At 52.0% G+C, this 24,344-nt stretch overlaps 2 protein-coding genes across 2 annotated transcripts; both read right to left on the bottom strand.

Moving 5' to 3' along the window:
* Window positions 1-4,573: 4,573 nt before the first annotated feature.
* RTP2 (receptor transporter protein 2) lies at window positions 4,574-7,621 on the bottom strand. Its single transcript, XM_041468006.1, has 4 exons — window positions 7,476-7,621; window positions 7,359-7,393; window positions 5,912-6,391; window positions 4,574-4,677 (listed from the first exon to the last, which is right to left on the bottom strand). Exons 1-4 carry the CDS (start codon window positions 7,619-7,621, stop codon window positions 4,574-4,576), a joined length of 765 nt encoding a protein of 254 aa, XP_041323940.1.
* An 8,935-nt stretch (window positions 7,622-16,556) lies between these two features.
* Window positions 16,557-22,606, bottom strand: PDCD1 (programmed cell death 1). Its single transcript, XM_041468030.1, is given in 7 exon segments — window positions 16,557-16,775; window positions 17,617-17,651; window positions 18,197-18,349; window positions 18,647-18,976; window positions 20,944-21,102; window positions 21,105-21,178; window positions 22,509-22,606. Coding segments are annotated over 7 exon segments (1,068 nt in total).
* Window positions 22,607-24,344: the final 1,738 nt, after the last annotated feature.

Below are 24,344 nucleotides of genomic sequence, written 5' to 3'. Positions count from 1 at the left end.
TTCTATCACTTGAAGCCCTCTCCAGTCCCACCCCGAGATTAGTTCTGTGGTTTCCAGCCACAGCAGACCTCACAAGGAAAGTGTTTTCCATTACAAGACAGCTTCACATCAGCTGTATCTAAGCAATACTTATTTTCAGCAGAATCATTTAATATAAAACACCCTTTCTTGGCTTTCATCTCTTTCTCAGGAGTCTGGTTAGTCCTGCATGACAGTTTATTCATTCTTGCAAGAACCTAGTCCCTTTTCACTGCTTTTGAGGCCACTGATTTATCTGATTTACAGGTTACCAGTGGTGTTCAGTGTTTGTTCATGGCACTTGTGGCCTATTGCAGATGTCCAAGTCCTTCTAGACTGACTCAAACCCACCTAACACACCAGAAGTATTCATATCTCCCCAGCTTCCCTCCATGGCCCATGCAGACAAGTTCCAACAAGGAACAAGGTCAGGTGAGCTTCCTTCCTTCAGCAGGACCTTCTTCATTTGCCAGCATAGATGTAAGCAACATGCAAAAACTGCCTGCTGTGCTCTCTGCGTGCCTGTAGCCTCCTTCAGGCCTCTCTTTCTCCTCCTCCTGCTGCTTTGGTTTTTCCATGAAAGGAAGAAGCCAACAGTGGATGAGACGCTCTGACATTTTGCTATCATCCAAAAAGCCATTTGTAGAACTTGTAAAGGAGCAGAAGGCCTAAGGAAGGTTGAACTTGCAGATACACTATGAACTGTACTCTTGGCTATGTCATGTAACTGCAAGGTATTTTTTAATATATGTATTTCTTTTTTTATATCTATTACATTCTGTAAAATACCTGATGTCAGGTAAAGATGGTTCTCTTAGTCTTCCTCCTGAGAACAAAATAAAACTTTTGTATGTACTGAGCTTGTGCCCTGAGGCTTTTATTGCAAGAGGAACATGGTTAAGGCTGGTTGCTGATGTCTGCCATGCACGCCTGCACTCCCAGGAGAATCTTCACACCATCCCTCACTCTGACGGCTGCTCAGCCTTGGCCTGTGCAGCTTCTTGGGCTGAGACAGACCCTGAGCAGCCCCTGAATACAAATCACAAAAAAGGGCGACAGAGGAGATCCTGCCTTCAATTATTTATAGCCTTAGCACATCACTGAAGATGCGGGTTAGTGGCAGGAGCAGAGGGCAGCAACCTGTTTGCTGAGAATAGCAATTAAGTCTGAGTTCAACTGACATGAGGGAAAAAAATATGAGGTATGTGACTTTTGCTTTAAAAAGTGTGAAAAATCAGCCTATTCCCACTAGTGGTTGGACTGAGAGAGCATGTCCTCACAGCAGAGGACCTGCAGTGAGCTCAGATGTGAGCTGAGGCAGGGACAAAACTCTGCCGGACATCTCTGCATCAGAGACTGTGAGAATCTCCACTCTGGAGAGAGCTTAAAATAATGGGGGCTGTTTTCTCCCATGTGCCTGTATCCAGGGCTGGGAGCTGGGTTATTGATCCCTATTTTCCTACGGCACAGAACAGAAAAACAGCACCAGGCTCCTCTGTGTTGATGACAGGGAGGAGGGCAGTGGATCTGGCTGGCTCACGGGTCTGCTAACACATGCAGAGACATCACGGGAGTAAAGGAGAGGAGAGACAAGAAGCAAAATAAAGGCCTGGTCCCCTGAGCATTAAACCATCATCTGAAGGATCTGAGCCTAGACAGCCCTGGGGCACATTATAAAATATTGCTGCCCTTTAACAGATCGCTGGCGAGCACAGACTCTCCCCCGCCTCCCGTCAATAGCTTTGCCGGGAAATCCCCGAGCCAGCCCAGCCCTCGCCCCCCGCTCACCGAGCTGCGGCTGCCGGGTGCCAGCCCCGGGTGAGCCCCGGGCACCGCGGGGGCTGGCAACAGGCAGCCCAGGAGAAAAGTGAGACCAACAATGGGCTTTGCATTTCTGGCACCTCGCAACCTGCCAGAGTGGTGAGAGCTTCTCTCCAGGGAGACAGGCGTGGAGACAGCTATTTATCAGTCTGGCTGTGGTGAAAAGCCAGCAAAACATCCCTGGGTGAAGTTTTGCTGTCCCTGGCTGCGAGTGAGCTGAGAGTTGGCTGTAGCAGAGCCCAATCTGAAACAGACCGGGGGGGACAGACAGGACCTGCTCAGAACCCACAAAGAGAACATCCTTCTTCCTTCATCCCCTGGGATGGGCTCACTGCTCCCGTGACAGCTGGGGGCCTGGCCCGGCCAGGAGTGCTTGCTCTGAACCCCAAAAGTTCCAGGAGCCACAGAAAGCAGAATTTTGAAGGCAGTTTGCTAAGAAACTAGTAACAGGCACAGCTGCCTGTTGGAAAGGGGTATCCTGGAAAGGACCCCAAAAATGAGGCCCTGGCTGAGAAGGCCATTTATGCACAGGTGGCTCTGAGTACTGGGGAGGAGATGAAGGGGCTGCATGAGGGAGGGGACTTGCTTGCACAGGATGAGGACACAGGCAGGCAAGAAGGCAGCAGCAAGGAGGGGACCAGGGGAAAAGGAGCAAATTCACACAAGGCCATGGATGGGGGAGCACAGTGGGTGTGTAAAAGACTTGCAGGGGAATAAGAGGTGAGTCTGCCCTTGTAAAAGAGCAGAGAGACTCAAGCAGGAACATAAGGACTCCTGCAGGGATGCAGTCCCCACCAGAACCGGCATCTCAGGCAGAGACCAGGGAGTTCCCACTCAGCAGCTGGGGGGCTGGAGAGGCGGCAGACAGCCCAGACATGGTGACTGGGGCTGGGAAAACCTCAGCGTGGAAAGACCAGGGCTATGGACAATGGCAGCAAGAAACTTGTCCGTATCTTTGCTGGCGGGGAGGGGCAGGCTGCTCCCAGCACGGGACGGAAGGAAGCTGGTCCGGGCAGGATCAGCCTCATCCGAGCAGAGCCCCGGCAGAGCCGCAGCAAAGGCACTCCTCGGAGCCGCTCCCTCACACACCAACCCAGGAACCTCGTGGGGTGGGCTTGGGGGGACCACGCCACAGGGCAGCAGCTGGTCACAGAAACAGGAGGGACGGCATCCCCCATGCTGTCCCGTCCCAGTGCTGGCGGGTCGCTGGTCCCAGTGCTCCCAGAGCGGTGCCGGAGACCTGCAGCTCCATCTGGTGGCTCCGTGGCCAGGGCTGCTGAGGCTGCAGGGAGAAGGCGAAGAAGAGAACGCTTCTCTTCTCTCTGGTGAAGAGAAGGGTTGGCTGGATAAAAGCAGGTTAGACAACTTAAGAAACCAAATCCACACGGCGTCTGGACCACACATCGTTTTGTTGTTATATTATTTTTTTTTTTTAACCAATAGCCTGCAGGTTGTCTAGCTGAGAATAAAGATGAACATTACAGTAGCAGAAAAAGCAGCATAAAGGACCCTTCAAGATACAGCAGGGAGGACAGGACAGCACCTGGGAATCTGCACAGCCAGGGATTGATGCTGTGTGAGTTTGGTATTTTTTTTCCTTCGGCCTATCATTCTTCCACTAATTCAGCCACGAGTCTTTGATATCATACCCATCTTCATTTGCAAAGCTATAAGAGGATGGATACAGCTGCTTCAGTGGTTCTGCAGGTCTTCTCCTTGTTGGACTAACTTGACAGACAGGCCTAAAATCAATTTCAGTACCCGAAGTTGTTTGGGGGTTGTTCAATTCAGCTCTTGCTACTCAGGTAAGCAGCATGTCCCCTGGTGTCTGTGTTTCAGCTCCTCCACCACACAGGCAATGCATGAATCACAGAGAAAGCAGCAAAGAAGAGGGAGCCATGAAAGTGTCAGAAACCCCCACTTAGCCCCAGCGATCAGCAGCCTAGCACAGCAGGTGCCTGGGGCCACTGAAGCAGAGTAAGCCAGGAGTTAATAGAAGTCATTCACCAGCCAGGATCACTGGCCAGCCTCTCTGTGAGAGGTATCAAATGAAAACAAAAGCTATGATGAGAATGGTGCAAGCACACCAAGGGGTGCTGTCTCTTAAATTGCTCCTAAACCCATCCAGGGCTCAGCAGCGAGCTGGTGACTGCGTGCTTGTCACTGGCACCTCGCTTCCCCAGGGAATGGCTGCCTCTCCTGATTCTCCTGAGGCCCCATGGAGATGGATTTCCCATGGCATCCCTGGTGTCCCCAGTGCACTCCCAGGTGACAGCCCTCACAATGCTCTCTCTCACAGAGCACACCATGCATCCCCCCACCACCACTTGCTCACCCCAGGATCCTGGAGAAGACAGACCTTGGTAATCATGGTTGTGTTTGAGGCTTGTGATGCACAGGCTACAGGCTATTTCAAAAGTTTATTGAAGTTGCTGTGGTTTTTAAGCTGAGCCAGTATCTAAGTACAGCACAGCCTCTCACTCAGTCAAACCACCCTGCCCCAGCAGCATGGGGAGGAGAACTGGAAAAGGGTAAAGTCTGTGAGTTAAGAACAGTTCAATAATTGAAACAAAGTAAATATTAATAATTATTAATAATAATAACAATCATGAACAGAGAGATAAAGAGAGAGAGACATAATAAAGACAAGAGATACACACTGCAGTTAGTTACTCTGACCCATGTCCAGCCCATCCCCCAGAGCAATCAGCCCATCCTGGCCAACTCCTCCAGTTTATCCACTGAGCAGGATGATCTGTGGTGTGCAAAGTCCCTTGGGCCAGTTCTGGTCAGCTGTGCTGGCCCTGCTCCCTCCCAGCTCCTTGTACACCTGCTCCACTGGCAGAGCACAGGAAACAGAGAAGTTTTTGACTTAGAGTAAGCACTACTTGCAACTACTAAAACATCAGTGTGCTATCAACATTATTAATCCCATATTAAATCCAAAGTACAGTGTAGTAACAGCTACAAAGAAGAAAATTATCTCCATCCCAGCTGAAATCAGCTGTGGCCACAGGACATGCTGGGTAAGTTCTGCAGGAGCCCAGCTGCCCTACAGGGAAGGTAAGAGTCAGGGTGCTAGGCTCCATGGGGACAGCACGTTTCCTCCCAACCTTATGACACCCACCAGCTCCCTAAAGCCCTGAAGGGTGAAGTAGCAGAAGGCAAGAGTCTGCATCTTCCCTTTGCCCAGACCCTGTAGCCCAATATGTGTAATTTCTGCATAACCGGGGCATTGACTTTGGACTTGCTGCCACGGCCTTCTTGCACTTGCCAAGTTTGGCACCCTTTGCCCCCTCTGCAGGGCACCCAGACAGCTGGCCAAAGGCAGGGCAGACTGGGCATGTGCCTCCCTGGCCTTGCCCACACCAATCAAGGGCTCGCAGTCATCTGATCCCAGGGACGACCATGACTCAAGCAGAGCACCACTGGGAGATAAAAACAGCCCCAGGCTTCCCTCCAAGATGCCCACACACAGCTAGAAAAGGCTTTTGAGACATTAAAAAGCACAAATGCATTCCTGGGCTGAGGAGAAGGGGGTTGTTTTATTCTTGCAAGTAAGAAACCTCATCCTGTGCATGGGGTAGCTGGGAGGTTCATCCTCATACAGAATATGTCCCATAAGAATCCATCAGACCCATGAGTCTTCCAGAGATTGTTGGACAAGATGCCTGGATGAGGCATCCCAGTGTGATCCCATGCCACCAGGAGCTGGGGAGCTTGCTGAACCAAGAGCAAGGGCTGACCCTGGGTATCCAATTTTCCAGGCAGTTCATCAACTAGCCATCACCCCAGCTCATCTTTGTGATCCCCAGGTCCCTTTACATCTTGGTCAAATAAAACACAAGGAAGATGATCAGTGCCAAAACACAGACCAAAGAACTGCTGAGGCAGCAGCACCATTTCCAGGAGGAGTTGCTGTTGGAGGGTGAGGGGTGGTGCGTCGAGGCTTCACGGGGTCTTAAGCCCTGGTGTTTCAGGGTCTGAGAGGTCCAGGATTCGTATGTATTCCAGGAAACCCATGCTGGGGCTGGCTGCAACTTAGTGTGATGGGTCCTGGCCTTGCCCACACCCATCAAGGGCTCGCAGTCATCTGATCCCAGGGACGACCATGACTCCGTGTGATGTGTTCCAGCCTCCCCCGCATTTGTTAAGGACTTCCAGACATCTGATGTCCAGGCCAGCCATGGCTTGCTGCTGTGCATCCTGGCCTTGTTCTCATCTGTCAAGGGCTTCCAGGCATCCAGTGCCGGGGCCTTCTGTGACCTGTTGCAAATGCCAAGCTCGCAGGCCTCGCAGTGGGCACGGTCGTGTGGCCCCGTCACCAGTGCATCCACCACGACTTCCAGGAGGTCAGAGGGCTGGACAGGCTTCTTGTAGAAATACTGGAGGATCTTTATCACCAGGTTGTGCAGAATTGTCTCCACAGTGTCCAGGCTGAACTCAGGATCCTCCAGCCGGGAGTTAGGGCAGCGCCTGCATTTCTGGCGAAAGATTCGCATCCACACCGTGCCCCAGCCTTGGCAGTGGTACATGCGGAACAGGATGTGCACTTTGGCAGAAGACCACTTATGAAAGCACTGGGAGCACTGAAACCTGTCAGGGCAAAGAGAAACCAGCTCATCCCAGGTGCCCCATGCTGAGCTAGAGGCTTTCGGCACAGTCAGTAGGGACGAGGGTTAACACAGACTATGGACTAACTCCACTCATGAAAGTTTACACCAAACTGTCCTCCCCCTAACAGCATGATGGCAGCCTGGGAAGTTCACCACAGATGTGAGCTGAGGGCTGGCCCCAGCATTAAAGATTTCAGAAGCCAGGCTGTCTTTTGGGATCCTGGCCTCACTGCCAAAAGCAGAGGCCCTTGTGGTGGGAAACATCAGGTCCCTATTTGGGACTCCAGCCCCTCACCCATGCTGGCTTATCACAGCTCAGCGGAAAGCCAGCATCAAGCCCAAGACTGGGTAAGACAATAACAGCAAAATAGAAGGAAGGTGTGGGTGGAGGGTGCAGGGCAGGTGAAGAGATATCTTGAGGAGCCAAAAGGTGTGCAGCCCACAGCTCTTCATCTTGCACAATCTGCATGGGGACTGGCAACCAAAGTCTCCATTTGCTGCCACCGAGGCAGGGTGTCTGAACAATGCCCAGAGTGGAAATGTTTGGGGTGCTTCTTATGAGCAATGCAGAGCCACAGCCTCCCTCTGCCCAAGGCTCTGCAGCCTGGTGCAGGTACAGGGGCTGCTGAGACATCACTCCATGTCCCAGTTCACAGTGGTTCTCCCTCTCCTTACCCTCTGAGTGCAAACCCAGAAGATTTGGTTCTAGTGAGGTATAAGTCCCCCTACTTGCTGACGGAGCTCTTTTCATCTTAACAATGACATGGAGAAATTCTGGCCAAATAGCAGCTGCCCTTTGGACCTGCTGAACTACTCTCACCTCCAAATATCATGTTTTCCATTTTGGCAATAACCCACCGAGATTCAAACAAAAATGAAGAAACCCTTCACAGCCTCACCCACCTCCAAACTCCCCCTTTTGCTGAAAAACCTGCTTCCTACAAGCAAAAAGGAAAAGGTCCACATGGCAACCTATCAACCCTGATCCCCCTCCAACAGGGACTGTCCGCAGCCCCCTACCTCCCAAGAGCACGGTGCTGCACAAACTCCTTCCAGCCAGGCCTGCAGGCCTGCACCTGCAGGGCATCATCCTCCAGAAGTGTCCACGGATCTGTTACGTGCATTTCTCCAATCTTCACTGCAAAAATGTCCTGCCACAGTCTCATAGTTACACTTTGTCCTGGGTTGATAAGGAAGTGAGTTTTTCGGGAAGTTGTGGCCAAACCAATCAGTGCTCAGATTTGAATACTGGCACCTGGTGTGGCCACTGAAGACATGGATACGCCTCTGAGGACACAGGGGGTTAAAATGCAGAGAACAGCCAGGGAAACTCTCTCTTGGTTCCGGTTGTGAAAGAGGTCAGACCTGCCCTGCCCAGCTGGGAGTTCTGGGCGGGCAGAGCCCGAGATTTTAACCCTTTTCTTGGACAATGAAAACTTTGAACATTAAACCCTCCCAGAAGAGAGACAGACATGAAATAGAAGGAAATGTGCAAGTGTGGTGAAGGGCTGAGCAAGTGAAAGATGTCAGAAGGAGATGAGAAGAATCCTAGGTGAGAGGAGATGATGGAATGGCCTTTGGCTGGACTCTTCTCTTGTATGGCCATGGACAGACCCATTTTTCCTGTGACACAGAGACTGCATTTAGGGGGAGGCAATGGCTTGGAGCCAAGAGGGTGCAGTGATGTTATGTGAAGCAGTGGCATGAACAGAGACTGATGAGGAGAGAGTGGTGATGCCCTCTGTCTTCAGTGAAGAAGATCTCTGTTCTCGAGACTCCTCGGCCCCAGGGGGTGGATTTGGGGGGGACTGGTGTCCCAAAAGTGAGGGACTGTTGCTTTTTTGGACCTGGGCAAAGCATCCTTAAGAGAGGAACCCCAGAAGCAGATCTGGTCCATGCACAGTGGTGAGAGCACTGGACATGGAAGGAAGAGGTCAGAGGGCAGATGTTCTCTGGGTGGTGCCACGAGTGACATGGAAACACAAGAGGTTTCAACTGTGTTTCCTGGCGAAGCCTATGGTACAAGAGGGACTCCTCTCTCCTTGATGAACTGAGAGTTGATTATCTGAGGGGTGGTGATGACCTGAAAGTTAACTATCTGAGGGGTGGTGTCTGGATTGAAAATCTAAGGTTTTATCTCATTGTGCTGTGGTGGAAACTGGGGGGAGGAGAAGGAGTGTTTTGGAAGGTTTTCATTCTAAGTTCTGTGTATGTTCCTTTTTATATATTGTAAATTAATAAAGGTTTTTCTGTTATTACTAAGCTGGAGCCTGCTTTGCTCTACTTCTGGTCACATCTCACAGCAGCCACTGGGAGAACTTATTTTCATGGGGGCACTGGAATTGCACCAGTGTCAAACCATGACACACCTGAAGCTGGGGAAGGGGTAGCGACCAAGCTTGCAAGTCAAGCTTGCAGCTCCTGAATGCACATGTGCAACTGCCGTGTCCCTATACTTTTTGTACAATGTTTTTGTGCTTGGAGAGGGGAACCTTTGCTCCTGCATGAGCAGCAACCCCCCATCCCAATCTCTGGGTCAACACTCTCTGCTGACACTGCACCAGGTCTTGGCCAGGTGAAATGTCCCCTAAAGTAAGGACAAGGTGGGTTTCCTCAATATATGTACATGAGCCCCTGACCTTGGAAAGCCACAATGCTGCTCTGTCCTTAGGCAGAAAGACTGGAAACAAAACCCCCTGCCAGGCTGCCCACGCCCATCACATTCATGGCAGTGGGGAGAACTTAGAGAGATTTGCCCAGTTTAGGAATAATGAAAGTGAAATCCATTGAAAATGCAGGACTCAGCAGTTGATAAAGCTCCAAATAACCTTATCTATCTCAATAGCTGCCACCAACCATGGGCTATTTTTATCTATTTTCAGCCAATTTGAGCAAAAAAAGGCCTAACATGAAACTTCAGGGTGGAAAGTTGGGGAGGACAGCATAGTACATAAAACCAAAACAGATGAGATGCTCTGAGCTGAGAGCACCCAGGCAAGGTATAAACAGCAGGGCTGGGGCCACCTGCAGCCCTTGCCTCCCAGCTCACCCCTCTCGGGGTGCACAGCTCCCCCAGGAATTCCTATGGAGAGCAATGCAGGATGGAATGCAGGTTAGATAAGATGCCAAATGATAACAGGTCTTGAGTTTGAGAAAGATCTTGATTAAGCAGGTTTAGCTTCAGGCAGTCCATGTAGGTAAATCCCAGGAACCACAGCCTGGCAGGGACGCTCTGACCTTTGCTGCTGGAAGAGAAAAGGCAGTAAGTCATGTGTACCAAGAGCCCTATAACACCTTCACAAGGTGCACTGCCTCTCCTGTGACAGCAGAGGTAGGAGACCCCAGGAGATCCCAGCACAGAGCAAACCTTCAGCTTCCACATTTTCCTTCTTTGTGGTTCCTTCCACTCCAATTACACCTTGATACCATCATCTGGAGCAGGACTGGAAGGACAGAAAGTGCTTGGAAGCAGAGAAGCCAAGACAGTGTCTTCAGGAGGCTTATGAAGAAAGTCCTAACCTATGGATAGACCCTGAGTCACCCCCTTGCCAAGACCCTTGTCATGGGTTCATTGGGTCCTGCTTGGGCTGGGGCAGTGAACTACAAGCAGGACAGTGAAGGAGGGATCATCCCACCAGTGTTTTCAATGTTCACAGAAGGGAGCTGGCAGACATCCCTGGCTCAGGGCTGGTGCATGAGGAGGAAGAGACAAGGCAGCAGATCTTTACGGCCTCCTCTCATTCCTTTCCCTGGGGCTTCCCTGTCTATAGGTTCATTATAGAAGACCCCTTCATGTATTCTGCCACAGAGGGGTCTTCAGGGCTGCAAATCTCATGGTGCAGAAGGTGGAAGCTAAGTAGGGAAAGAGTTGGCCTCACAGCTGGCACCATGGCCAAGCATGGCTTGGGGACCCAGCCAACAGCAGGTGACCAGGATGGAGCCCCCACCCTGCAGCATCTGTCTGTCCACTTGACCCCTTCTGTGTTATTGTCCAAGATTTACCCTGGTGGGGGGTTGAATGCAGGAAAGACCCAAAGGTTTTGACACCTTCCCTTTACATCTAGGGCATGCCTGTGTTAAACATCTCCAGCTATTCTGAGGAGGAGAAGTCCCCTGGGGACACAGCCCTAGCTCCTGACACTCTCATATTCACCCAAACAAGGATCTGTGGTTTCAGCCCAGCTCTTCCTCCTCAAGGCTGCTGACACAAGGCATTCTCCCCTCAGGACAGGCACCACTCCACACACTTCCCATCCCAGGGGCCAAAACCCTGCCCCTCAGGCACATTGCTCAGTGGGGATACAGTGGCATACCTGGTTCCTCATGTGGGAACAGGTCCCTACCTTCAAAACCTGGCTGTGATGGAAACCAATGCCCTGTTACGTCATGGCAACACAACTCAAATCACGACCCACAGTGTGCTGAGCCCTCACAGTCATCTCTGAGGCAGCTGAGTGCTGGTCCCTCTATTAAAGCCTATGAGTTGCTTTTACTAAGGGGACTTTCCTAGAACAGCCCACAGAGACGAAATTGCTTCGACATCCTGTTCCATTTCACACGCACCTCCTGGCTCTGCCCAAGCACCTTGCTGCTTATCAGTACCTGCCTGGAAAAAAAAGCTTTTCCTACAGGATCTCCCCACAGCCTGGCCTCAGCAGGGAGTGGGGACAAGCTCTGTCCTGCACACAGCATGACCTCGTTGGGCTGGCAGCCCTTGCCAGGCTCAGACCCTGCCAAATCCTCTTCACTGCAGCATGCTGGTCATGGCTTCTCCGTGGGATGCGTGAAGGAAGCACACAAGGTGCAGCCTGGGTGGTAATTTCCCTGCTGGTTTTGCGCAGCACAAAATTATTTTTGACTTGAGCTCCCACCCTGTGTGAGCCGCCTCTGTGTGCACAGGAATGTTTCCCAAAGTTCTTTCTCCTCCTCTTCATCTCTCACTATGTGTCAGCCTCCACATTCCCCACTCTTCCAGGCAAGGGACAAAGTGCCCACATTGCCCATGAGGACTTTCCTTGGCCCACATGCACCCCTTCCTGCTGGGACATCCATCCCTTCCTTTGGCATGGGTCACCTCATTCCCTGGTGGCTCCGTCCTGCCAGCAGTCCCTGGAAGGGGCAGAAAGGGGCATTCAGCCCCAGACCCCCTGCAGGACTGCAGAAAAGAACATCCCTTCAGCGGTGGGGATGCTGTGTCCATGGGCACATCAAGGTTTACAGGACAGATGAACTGACATCTAAGCAACAGGGCAGAACCCTAAACACTTCTCACTGCTTGCTTCATACTGAGGCTTTTTCTATTCTGAAGACTTCCCTCATTTTTTCCTGTGTTGAACACACCCAATTCTTTTCCATCAGTCATTCTTTCAAGAAATTTTTGCTCTTTTCTCCAGGTCATCAGGGAGAATTCAATTTCTAACCCCCACCCAAACAGCCCCTACACCCTCTTTCAATAGCATCTTGCTTTCATATGAGCCTGGATTCCCCAGAAAATCTCTGTTGGATGTGTCTGCTGCATGAGCTATTGATAACTGCTCATGGGAGAGAGCTTCTTGAGAATCCATCCACCCACAGTGGCAGAATTTCTCATTTCCTCATTTGCTTGAGAATGTCATGTAAGGCGGCACAAAGATAGCATCACTCCTGCTTTCCCTGTGGTACCCAGTCTGTCACCCTAATGAAGAGAAAATGAGGATGGTTTGACACAAGTTCCTGCTAAATCTGTGTTCTCAGCCCCAGCACTGCCCTGTCAGTGTTTGCCACTTGGTGGTAATTTGTTCCAGCAGTTTTCTGGATACTGAGGTAGGTTGACTCATCTAGAATTTCCTGGATCCTCTTTTTTCTGCTTCCAAGAAGCAGATGGTGAATTGGACATCCATATCCTCCTGGGACATGACTCCATGACAGCTCTGTGTGCCTCCAACCTTGATGCATTTGACAATGAATGGTTGTCACCCCGTCATGGTGAAACCCACCAGCTCTAGGGACAAGCAGTGACTACAGGTTCCCTTCCAAGCTGGACTGTCTGCACAGCTGAACCCTTGGAGCAGAAGGGTCCACCTATCTAAGGGTGGATTTGAGGAAAGGAGGATCAGTTCCTCAGGAAATAGGGCTATGCCCAAGCGGGACTGTAGAGAGGGCTCATTGCCCCATCATCCTGGACTTCTGGGGTGGAGAGGGATGCTGAGCAATGGAGAGAGATTTAAGGGGGCAAATGGATGTGAAGACATGGGCAGGTATCACCCCACATGGGTTTAGGCTCCTTGTTCGGTGATGGTGCTTCCAGGCATAAGGAGCGAGCTCGACCCCCTCCAACAAGGCTCTGTGCCATGGGCAGAGGGTTTGGTCTTGGGACAGAGGAGCAGGCAGGCACAGGGCTCCTGCCTGCCCCTCCAAGCCCCATGCACCTGGGTCTGGACTGTCAGCTCCCTCACTGAGCATCACATCCTACCAAAGGGAAGAAGAGAGAGGAGAAGAAACTCTGGAGGCAAGTCAAAGCAAAACTAGAGAAAGCAGAATGAGGGCGGGAGGAGGAAACACAGATACTCTATAAGCTACAACAGCTCAGTGACAGGTAGGGTGAGACTCTTGGTGGGACAGGATGGAGGAGATGTTTTGGACCCAGACCCCTCAGGACACACCAGAGCTGTGCAGCCTGGCCATGGTTAGGGGTCCAGGCAGCCTGCGCAGCAGCCACCCCTCCCACCACCAACCACAGCACCCACCAGCTCCCTCCAGCCTTTCTCTTCCAGGTACAACAGTCACTTTCCCAGATAGTCAAGGCCATGGCAATGCTCCCACAACACAATTCCTGACAGACCAGTCCCACCCACAAGCCATCTCATTACCCAGTGGACAAATAACCCACACACCTGATGCATCACCTCCAGTCCAACCTCTCCTAACCAAAAATTTCTGAGACATCCCAGTGACCTGGACAGTGCTCACTTGAAACTGACCCTGCTGTCCTACAGCCTGACCACCCCTTCTCCCCTCAACATCTGCAATGCCCTGGTGTTCAGGAACAGTAATTTGCTGCTTCCTGGCATGGTTCTCCTCAAAGACGCAGCTGCAAAGTGCAGGAGAGGATTTCCTTTCCATCTTCATCCGCCTGTCCAGTTTTCCCAAGACATGGCTTACGAGTTCAGGTTTCTTGAAGAGATGCTTGCTCACATGTTATTTCCAACCACCTTTAATCAAGACTGGGGTGTGTAAGGAGCGGGCTGGCTCTCAAGCATCATGTAGGAGGTTTTTGCTTGCTTAGGTATAGCCCAGGCACACTGCCACACATCCAGCTTTCTGCAGATGCTGACAGGGACCAATCCCAGCTCTCTGAGGTCTCCCAAAGGGCTCTGGCCATTCCCCATCATCAAGACCTTAGTGTGGGACCAGGGTGAGGCTCTCCAGAGGTCTCAGCAGGTGTGTGGTCTCAGGGGGCTGACGAAGCATTTTGGCACTGAGGTGGTGGCAGCCACTCCTCGGGGCGTGCTGGGTGCCCGTGGTCGGAAGCAGCTGCTTTAACTGCCAGACCAGACTGCACAGGAAATGCCACAGCTCCAGCAGCCACAGCCTTCCCCTTGGCTGGTCCGGGGTCCCAGCACAGCAGAAGCTGTGGCACAAGGATGGGGGGGCTGAGGGGATGTGTGTCTGTGGCGGGGGGGGTTTCAAATCTGGGGGTGTTCACACAAATTTGTCTGGTGACATGTTTGCACGTCTGTGTGTTCATGAACATTTGTGTGTGCTTGCACATGTGTGCACACTTGATCCCCCATTCCCAAAAAGGATACTGGGGTGTGGGGCCTGACACCCATCTCAGGGCACTGCTTGGTCTGGGGATGCTCAGCCAGCACAGCCAGTGCCATGCCAGGTGCAGGGGAGTTTAGCTCATGTCTGTTAGTGCTGAGCATCCTGTGCTCCAAGCAGGGATGGGAAATGGTGTCTGGCAGCCTGGAGCACCCCCAGCACTCAACCCATGCATCTTGAGGCCCCAGCCTTCCTCCCTGCAATGGGCAGGATTGCAGCCAGGCTGATGGGGATTGGAAGTGCACAGGCACTGTGGCAGGCTGGATGCTCTCCCATCCCAAACGGCAGTGGGAGATGCTTTTGCTACACCTCCAACCCCACTGGATGGCTTGGGAGACTCTGGTCAGCTGCAAACCACCATCCAAACAGAGAGGAAAGGACTCAGCCCCAACTGCATGTGTAGAAGTCATAGCTGCAGCCAGGGAGTGCAGGAAGTGCTGAAGATCTGGCACCTCTGCTGTCAGAGAGGTAGGATGGAAAATATGAAGCAGGGTCCACCCTCTCAGCTATGTCAGTGTTGTGTCTGACGGGAAAGCAAAACGCAGAAGTGCTGACTGAGCTCCCACTTTCCTGCTGCAGCTGCCTCCTTTTCTGGGGCCTGCTGGCCACAGCAGGTCTCTGTCTGAGCTGCTGGGACAAGGAGCAGGGCTGCTGCTGGCAAAAATCCCCAGTGGGCTGAGCCATGAACTGACATGAGTTATGTGAGTTATGGGCAGTTATGGCACTGCCCGTGGAGGCTACTGGGAGCCTTCAGCAGCACTGGGGACCAAAGGGGACACCACATCCACTGTCCTACCCTGAAGAAAGCTGTAAGCTATCCCAAATGGATATTTATCCCATCTAGTCCCCTCTGGAAGTTTCTCATGGACTTTCCAGTCCCCACAGAGTACAAGATATGGTGCCTGGCTTGCCTCACCCCTTCCCCCAGCACCCAGGTTGGCTCCCACAAGGCTGTGCTGGTTTTACTGGGGGTAAGGGAGGAGAAACCTGCTGACAGTGCTGCCAAAGTGTGAGATGCAAGTGACTCTTCTCAGTTTTCACTGAGTTTCACACTCTCCTGGCAAGCCTCTGCTTTCTCCCACAAGGCTGTGCTGGTAAGGGAGGAAGAAACCTGCTGACAGTGCTGCCAAAGTGTGAGATGCAAGTGACTCTTCTCAGTTTTCACTGAGTTTCACACTCTCCTGGCAAGCCTCTGCTACCTCCAAAGCCACTCCTTACTGGGGTTTCTCCTCTCTCAAGCAGTTATCATTTCTTTCCGCTCTGGTTTCTGGCAGGTAGCACATCTCTTTCAAGAGAGAAAGTGGAAGTTTGAAGGCACTGCACTGAGCACCACGGTATGAGCTTTGCCCTGACTAATGGCAGCCAGACCCCTGGCACAGCAGGGATGCTCATCCCCATGGAGTGGGTGAGTGCCCTGAGACAAGCCTGATTAAGGGCGAATGTTGGCTTGTAGCCATGCCTGGGTGACCAGCTCAGACAGGGGCAAGGAGAAAACGAAAATCGACCTCTCTAAATTCTTAAGAGCAGCTTTGTGGAAGAGCAGCTTGCATATGTCTCAGAGAGGCCCTGGAACCACAACAGATGCTGCCACCTCCCAGCTCTGCCCTGCACTGCAAGAGCAGTTATTTGCCTGCCCACGCACTTGCCACCATGAGCCAACAAACTCCTCGGATCCAAACTCTTTATTCACCCCCATGGCCATATCTGACTCCCGCCTGGGGAGGGAGGGACACAGGGGTAGATTACCCCTCATGCAGAGGAGGAAAATGCCTGGAGACAGGCAGAAGACCAGCTTCCTGCTTCCCAGGGATTTCTGAATAGAGGTACATAGGGCAGCCTCTGCTCCGAGCAAGAAGCTTGCAAGAAGCCTTGGGCTCCCGTGAGCAGCATCTCACAGGATTCACTCCAGTTCTGACCTCCAGCACTTTCTTCAACAGTCATGCTTTGATAGTTGGTTCAGACCTGGGGCAGGGAAGCAGCATGGCCACTCCAGAGAGCGCTGGGTGGAGGTAGAATACCAAGGCATGCTGTAAGTCACGTTTGGGACAGACCTGTTGGCATCACTGCTCTGCCTCAGCCCATTCTCCCTGCCCTGAGTGAAGAGGCAGCACATGGAGCACAGCAGGGACCTTCCTCATCCTGTGGTACCCACCTCATGGCCACAATAACACTGTGGCCAGGACTGTTCAATATCGACTCCAGCAGCAGCATCTCTGTTGCTTTAGTCCTGATATGCTGGATTATCCCACAGTGAGGGGCTGGGGCAGCCCACACCCTGGTGAGGAGGGACCCTGACCCTCAGCAGGGCTGTGATGGCAGCTGTCGAGTCCTCTCATCCAGGTGTTTCTTGCCACGCTCTGGTGTGACAGGTTTCTCCTCAGGGAAGATGATGGTGGCGTATTCAGTCTGCTCAACCGGCTGAGTCTTGGGGGGCACTGGGCTGCGCTGGTCCCTCTGAAACTCCAGCACACCATAGTCCACAGTGGATATGAACACCACAGGGGGCTTCTCTTCCTTCTGCAAGGTAACCCCATCATGGTGGTTCAGCTTCCAGAGGTACCCACCATCCCCAGCACAAGCCCATTCTTACAGCAAGTGCCAAAATCAGCTCTGAAGCGTCATGGGAGAGTGAGAGTGATACACAGAAGAAAGATGCACAGACCTGGGGTAGAACATGCATAGAGGAACCACAGCATGAGCCTTGGGGTGTCAGCTCTCTGCCTCTGCAGGCAGGCTGGACTCTCTGCCTGCCTGGCCATGGAAGGCAGGGCTGTGCTAGGAGCCCCTTTCCCACCTCTCCATCGGGCTCCAAGGTGGCATGGTGTGCAGGAGAAGAGCCTAGGGCTGAGTTTGCTCAGCCGAGAATGGAGAGAGCAAAGGGCAACCTACTCACTGCCTTCAGCCACCTAATGAATGGGGCTGGAGAGAAGATGGAAACAGATCCCTTCTAGAGGTGCCTGGCTAAAGAGAGAGGAAAACATGCACCAGCTGCAGCAAAATAAATTTTAGCTTGTTATATTGGAGGAAAACATCCTCCCATTTTCTACAGCAACACAATCCACTGTCAAAGATAAGCCTGCTTTGAAGAAGAATTGGATTAGAGAGTCACATCCTATGCTGGGTAGTTTTATTTTGATTTTGTGATGGGGCTGTGCTGCTGCAGGTGCAGAAAAGCAGTTGTAGCTGTGCAGAAAAGATAAAGGAGCAGTAGAGAAGATAGCAGCAGAGAACACAGCAGCAGAGAAGAAGTGAGATGCTTGTGAAGAGCTGATAAAGGAAGGCCCAGCACCCTCCTCACCCCAGCAATGCCACGGTGCTCTCCAACAGCACAGCAGGGTGACAGAGGCAGAAAACTCACCACTGGCATGTTTTCACTCGGTGGTTTCTGCACATCTGCAAAGTAACACACTTGGTTAGAGGAGGTTTGTGTGCCATGTAAGCTGGCTCAGTTCCACCAAAGAGCACACCACAATCTTTTCACCACACATTCTCCTTGTCCATAGGGTTGAACACCCTGAGCATTACAAAGACAAGTAAGACCCACAGTCTAGGGTTTATTTTGGGATTAGTGGCGTGCAACAGAACTCTCTGTGAGTCCTTGGGTGCCTGTGGCGTGTCTGAGGTGATGCCCTGTGCTGCAGCAGGGTGAGGTGCTCCAAAGGTACCTGGGCAAGGTGCATGGGAGGGATTCAAGTGCACCATTAAGGCACAACACTAACGAGTGGTGTAGAGCCACTGCATAGGGTCTGGGGGCTCTATGAAGGGCAAGCAAGGCTCAAAGCTCCCCTCTCTCCCCAGCATGGAGTTATCTGTCCCACAGAGGTATGCCACAGCTGAGTTGAGCACGTTGAACCAGTCCATGTACCCCAGGCAGCTGCAGACATCTGGCTGACCCCAGGTCCCCAGCTGGGTTTGCGTGGCCTCCAGGGGAATCATACCTCCTTTCCTGTATGTGAAGGTGAGGTAGCCAAAGATCAGCAGCACAACCACTCCAGCCAGCAGGAGGATGCCCAGGAGCATGGCCTTGATGTGCTCTGAAGGGTTGCCTTCCTCCATCTCCGGCTCATCAGTAGCATTCACCTGGGGGGCTGCTGCAATAGGCATTCAAAAAAGGGGGAACAAAACAGCAGGTCAGGAGTGTAACGTGGCCTCTACAGTCCTTGTGAAAGGTAGCAGGGGAACATGGGGCTGTCCTCAGAAAGGGTTCAGTGCCAGGTAGGCTGTCATAGTCCCATTTGTCCTCCAGGGTGCAAAGGAGACAGGACAGGGCAGGGCTGTGCTCTCCTGACCCATGTCAGGTCCTCTGCCAGCAGGTTACTGCCTGCCTTAACCCCTGGTGCTACAACAGGCTTGGGACCCGTCCCCATCAGCTCAGCCCCCAGGCTGACCTGTGACTATCAGCTGGGACCGATTGCTCTCCATCACTTTATCGGGATCATAGAAGGTGATCAATCCACAGTAGTAGGAGCCTGAGTCATTCTGGTGCAGGTTCAGGATCTCAATCTCAAAGACAGAAGTGTGGTTGATGAGCCGGTACTTTTCTGTCTCTGTCATGGGCTTGTTTCGGATCTCAGCAGTTTTTTGGGCTTGGCTGTGGTTGGTCTCCTTGTACCAGTTGAGGCTGTACTCTGAACCAGAGTCATTCTCCATGGAGATATTGCAGAAGAAAGTGGCTTTGTCACCTTCAGGGAGTGTTAACACTGCTGGGAAGATGGTCACTGTTTGGGAGAGAGGATACAAGGAGCAGACATGGTTACAGCAGGCACAGGTCTCAGCCATACCCCTGTGTGGGAGCCAACAATGCAAGCCCAGTCCACATCATCACTCTGGGACATGGGCAGGTACATCAGTCCATGTCTCTCCCATTCCAAATGTATGCCTGCTGGCTGGAGAGGGACTCTCAGAGGTAGCAACTGTACTGTGAAATGGTTTCAGCAGACCAAATTGTGCTCTGGGCTACCTAAAATTAACACTGAACACCTGTACCGGGGAAAACAGAAGGTGGGGGTTGTATTACTTTTAAATATATGCTGTATGTTCATGTCTGAGTCATCGTCTCTCCAGCTGAGGCTGACTCTGAAAGTGAGCAGAAGGACAGAGTCCCAGGCTGGGGCAGTGTCCTGTGGTGCAGCCCATCACATGCCTGGCTGCCTGCTGGGATGCTCTGGCTCTCTCCACTACACCGTGCTGGGAGCTCAGAGCAGGCAGGGGCCATCCATGGCACAGTATTTGTCATCTGCAGCCTGAGACCACCTGACAGAACTGAACAACCTGGAGCTTACAGTGCCATCCCTTTCCAGGGGCTGTCCTCTCCTTATGTGTGCGTGGGCAGCCAGGTCCTGGGGTTCCAGCTGGGCTTGCCAGGCTGTTCCCAACACAGAATCCAGCCAGCCACAGCCACAGGCTCCTCTGCTTTAGCACCAGCCCTGCTGCTTCACCTCACTTCCCTGCCCATTATCCTGGTGGGTTCACCCATCCTGCGTGGTGGGAATGCTGCAAACATGGGCCAGGCACACAATGGCTCCAGCCAGTCCCACACAGCTGATGTATTAATTTCTGTTCAGAGCAATGAAAAGTGGGAAGAAGCATTTTTCACGTGGGTCACCCAACCAAGCTATTCAAACCACCACAGCTTTGAAAAGTCTCTTCAAAGGAAATTTGCCTTCCCTTTCCAGAAATCACCACCGATAGCAGCGCCAGGGCTTGCACACAGAGTCAGAAAGTCCCTCCCGTCCCTCCAACTCTGCCCTGAGACCATAGAACCATAACCTCAGCATCACCAACCAGAAAAGGAACCTGGAAATTCTGTGAATAATTACAAGATCAGATGGAAAACTGGGCTGAGAAATGAGGGTTGAGACTAAACAGGAGGAGGGAAGAAGTGCCCCAATTCCCACAGGCAGCACTGGCTGTGGCAGTGTCCACACCAAGAGATGGAATTTCTGCCACGTTTTGGATTTCTTTTGTTTAGCAGGAAATATTTGACAGGTTCAGGGCTTTATTTCCTACTAGTGCCACTGCCAACAATGAATGAAGCATTTGGAGGACTACTGAAAGTAGAAGCTGGATTTACATGTTTTCCTGTATCTTCCTGGCTCCAGAGGTAACATCTGCTCCAAGGGACACCCAGCCCTCTGCCCACCCTCAAGGCAAAAAATACATGAATCCACCAAAGAAACAGTGAGCTGGAAGGAAAGGGAGACACAGCTTCATCAGAGCTCTCACTCACCCTGCCGAGACTCACACCTTCCCTTCAACCTCTCCTTCTCCCACAAAGTTCATCCAGAGAAGGGATCCTGGATCCCATAGGATCAAGTCCAAACCAGGAGTTACAGCCTAAGGGCACAGACTGAAGCCATGAGAGCTAGAAAGAAAACCCTACACCCCACTGGCAAACCCATAAGCTCAACACTAAACTCCAACCACCATCACTGTGTCACAACACAGCTCTGGTGTCAGCACTGTGAGCTCGGGACCTGTCCCCTTCTCCATCCTTTAATCCCATTTATGCACCAAGAATCCCCAAGTCCTTTGCTTCAGCTGCACATACCCAAAAGCTTTGGGGTTTCTGCCTTCTTGATGCCAGAGCTAATTTTTAACTACAAAGCCCCCAGCCATTAGACATTTTCCACCAGCTTAAAACAATATGCCCATGCCAGCGAGCCCGTCACACTCCTGTACCTACCGTGGCGGCAGCAGGTCAGCATGGGCCCACAGCAGAGCAGGATGGCACAGAGGTCAACCAGGGCCACCTCCACGCTGCCCCACGACTTCTTTGAGGCACCTGGAGCCATGCTGAGCCGCTATGTCCCCTGCCCAGGCAGGGGAGGTGCTGTGCTGTGTGCGCTGTGCCGCTCCCGGCTCTCTCTGTGCTTCCTTCCCCGCAGCGGCAGCTTGTTCTCTGTGGTACACAGCAAGGGCTGGGTGGAAATGAAACGTACCCATCTCTGCCCCAGAGGGAAACCCAGGGCTGCCTCCCACCCCCAGCTTCCTCCCCACACAGGCAAGGATCAGCTGAGCCAGACCTGGCCCCTTCCCCTCCCTGTGTGCTCCTGGCATGTTCCCACACAGATACCCAGCTGCCAAGCAGTGGGGACAGGCACCTCTGAGCCTGCACCCTTTTTGGGGAAAGCTTCCAGGGATGGAGGAGACAGGGACCACAAGGGACATGTCCTCAGCTCTAAGCCTGGCCCATAAATAAAGGCAGTCTTGGGTTCCCAGGCATCCACAGGTGCTCCCACTGGGTGCCCAAGGCAGTGGGGTTGTGTGACATGTGGCACTGGGTAGACAGGGTCTGAGAAGCCATGGGACACCTATTGGTAGGCTGCTCCCACCAGGATGGGATGGGATAGGAGATGAGGAAGAGGGGGAGGAGGACGAGTTTTGCCTCCTTAGGTGTGTTTCTTCTCAGATTTGAAGAGAGCAAGGGCAGGTGCCCAGAGCCAGGGTGCTGTTATTGAGGCAGAAGACTTCTGTAATTTTTTGCCATCCATGCTCACCACACTGACTAATACTGGCAGAAGAAATAACCAGCGGTGAAAGCACATTCCTCCACTTCTCTAAAACACAGCCTCAGTGCCCCACAATTTTGGAAAGTTTCAGGGGAAAATTAGTAACTGAAAATTAATAAGAAGGGTGTGATTCTAATGATGACTTCATTATTTTTCCAAGCTTCCACAAACAAGCTGTGGGGCTGGGGCTTGCTCACCTCTCACTTTCAAATGTGTCCCTGGCAGGCGAGTGGGCTGGGACAGCCACCCCTAATTTCATAGAATCATGAAATCATAGAATCATTAAAATTGGAAAAGACTTCTAGGACCATCAGGTTCAGCCATAAACACCATACCACAAGGATGGCCAAACTGGGATGGCCAAGGAAGGAGTTCTGAGCTGGGGCAGACAGGCTCACCCTGGGACGGTGGCTCAATCCAGCCTGTCTTGGTCCTCCGTTCCAGTCTCCTCCTGACATTGCAGCATCATTCCTTTCTCATGAGCTCCTGTCACTGCTTGAGCTGCAGAGCCAGGGTGGGTGCCATGCTCACCTTGTCACCTCTCTATGCCACCTGGCCAGAGGCCACCATGCTGCCTGGATGGGTGGCAAAGGGAGTGCTCTCTACCATGTGCAAAGGTGCACGTGGGTTTTGACTTGGACATCACCTCTTCCTTCATAACATCCTGGGTTCCCACTAAAAAAAGCCCTGACTAAACTAAACTAAACTAAACTGAACTCCAGGAAAAAGGGAAACTGACAGCAAGGAGGCTTTTCCACCTTGGGGTTTTATGTCCCCAAATGGTGACACCAGGCACTCAAGCCAGGTGTGGGGAGGCTTGTTTGGCACTTGCCACATGTTTTGGTTTCTAGAGGTGGAAGATGTGATGGGTATCACCACCAAGATCACAGCTCAGCAAGCCAAGGATAGGCAGGAAAAACTGGCTCATCCTCCCCACCCCATGCAGCAGCAGTGAAGGGCTGATTAGAATCATAGCACAAATTGCTCAAACTTTCCAATGCACACTTGAAATAGGTATAAACTGGTACCCAGGGCGAGGAGGCTGCCATGTCCACGAGAAACCAACAACGGCAAGATGCCTTTTTCTCTGAAACAAAACCTCATGGTGATGAAAAGAATAAAAGAAAAGATCAAGCTACTAGGAAGCTGCTGTGGAGGAAAGTGAGGTGAGCAGCAGTCCTAGCCTCAGGTGTCAGCACTGCAGAGGAGCATGGCCCCAGCCCCACAGCAGCCCGGGAGCTTCAGGCAGGCTTTAAAAAACATAAATTCTTTCTGTTGGAGCATGGCAAATTGCATAGGATAGTCCTTTTCTATTTGGCCACCAACAGATGAAAATGAAGTCTAAAAAGTAAGGACAAGCAGAAATAAGTGAAAAGACAGTTTGTCCTTTAAAACTAAGAAACAGCAACTTCAGCAAGCACATATCACACCAGTTCATTGGAGCACAAATGTCATAGTTTTTCTCCAGCCAGAAGCTGGTGAGTTCTATCAACACAGCTGTGACCCAGAGGGGAGGACCTGGTCTTCTGCAGCCATCACTGCTGGGACACACAGCTGTCACCTGAGCACTCACCTCAAAGGGTAGAGAGTCAGCCCCAAAATGGTTTAAAAGCATCTGGAGTATTTAAGGAGCACTGAAAAATTGGAAGAAGAAAAAGAAAGCTGTGATCAAACATCTCTGATGGAGCTGACTGAAGCCCAGAGCTGCATGACCTTGAAGTCCAGGGAAAGCATAGCTTTCCAGGTGAAACAGGAAACACAAACTGCCACAAAAAGATGCTGAGGAAGAGAAGCCCACACGTTCCAAAGATGCTTCCCGGAACGGTTTAACTGAATTCGCATCTGTGGGTCTGACCCAGGCGGGAGCCGAGTGGCTGGGGTGAGAAGAGGAAACGGTTAATAGTGTTTGCAAATAAACACAGAATCTTGAGGTCTTTCAGATACTTCTCAGAAATTATGAAGGTCTCGGCATGATTTGCATGAATCTGCAGGGACAGGCAGCGTCCTGTGGTTGTGAGTAAGCAGCAGTAAGCAGTGAGTAAGTACAGGGATGGAACAGAGACACAAAACTGTTCCTTTAACAAGCAGAAACCTGCAGGGCCTGGGCAGAGCAATGGTAACTGCGATGGGAAGGTGCCACATGGGTATGGCAAGGGACCAATGTCACCTCCAGCAAGGCAGTGAGTGCTCCTTCTGGCAGGCAGAGCTGACACCCAGCCCAGTGGTACTAAGGACTTTGAAGGTCCATCTCTAGCAGGAGGTGCTGGTAGAGTCTGTAGAAATTAAGAGCTGCTGCTGCTCAGGGTCTCAGCAACCCATCCATGCTCAGAGCAGCTTGGGGCAGGATCTGGCACCAGTTGTGATATGCCTGTGCACCCCAAGCAAAACTCTGACAGTGGTACCCCTTTCCTCCTGGGGCAACCTCACACCTCCTGTACCCGAGGGGCACCTCCAGGCACACCTAGGCCTGTCACAGTTCATGGCCCCGTCCAGCCTCTCGTCTGTGGCAGCAGCACCACGCCACAGCAGCGCTGGGTGTGCCTTCACACTGTTTCCATTCGGAGCTGGGTGAGGC

Source organism: Pyrgilauda ruficollis, unplaced genomic scaffold, assembly GCF_017590135.1.
Source record: "Pyrgilauda ruficollis isolate IOZ18807 unplaced genomic scaffold, ASM1759013v1 scaffold21, whole genome shotgun sequence".
Classification (NCBI taxonomy): domain Eukaryota; kingdom Metazoa; phylum Chordata; class Aves; order Passeriformes; family Passeridae; genus Pyrgilauda; species Pyrgilauda ruficollis.
The sequence above is the reverse complement of the archived record's forward strand: the minus strand, read 5'-3'. Positions and strand labels throughout refer to the sequence as shown.

What these genes read in the sequence shown, in the direction of transcription:
- RTP2 (XM_041468006.1), bottom strand. Translation starts at nt 7,621, where the DNA reads ATGAGACTGTGGCAGGACATTTTTGCAGTGAAGATTGGAGAAATGCAC. An exon ending in CAGCACCGTGCTCTTGGGAG is followed by an intron (nt 7,394 to 7,475) that starts GTAGGGGGCTGC and finishes TTTTGCTTGTAG; the next exon opens with GAAGCAGGTTTTTCAGCAAA. An exon ending in GCAAAAGGGGGAGTTTGGAG is followed by an intron (nt 6,392 to 7,358) that starts GTGGGTGAGGCT and finishes CTTCTGCCAAAG; the next exon opens with TGCACATCCTGTTCCGCATG.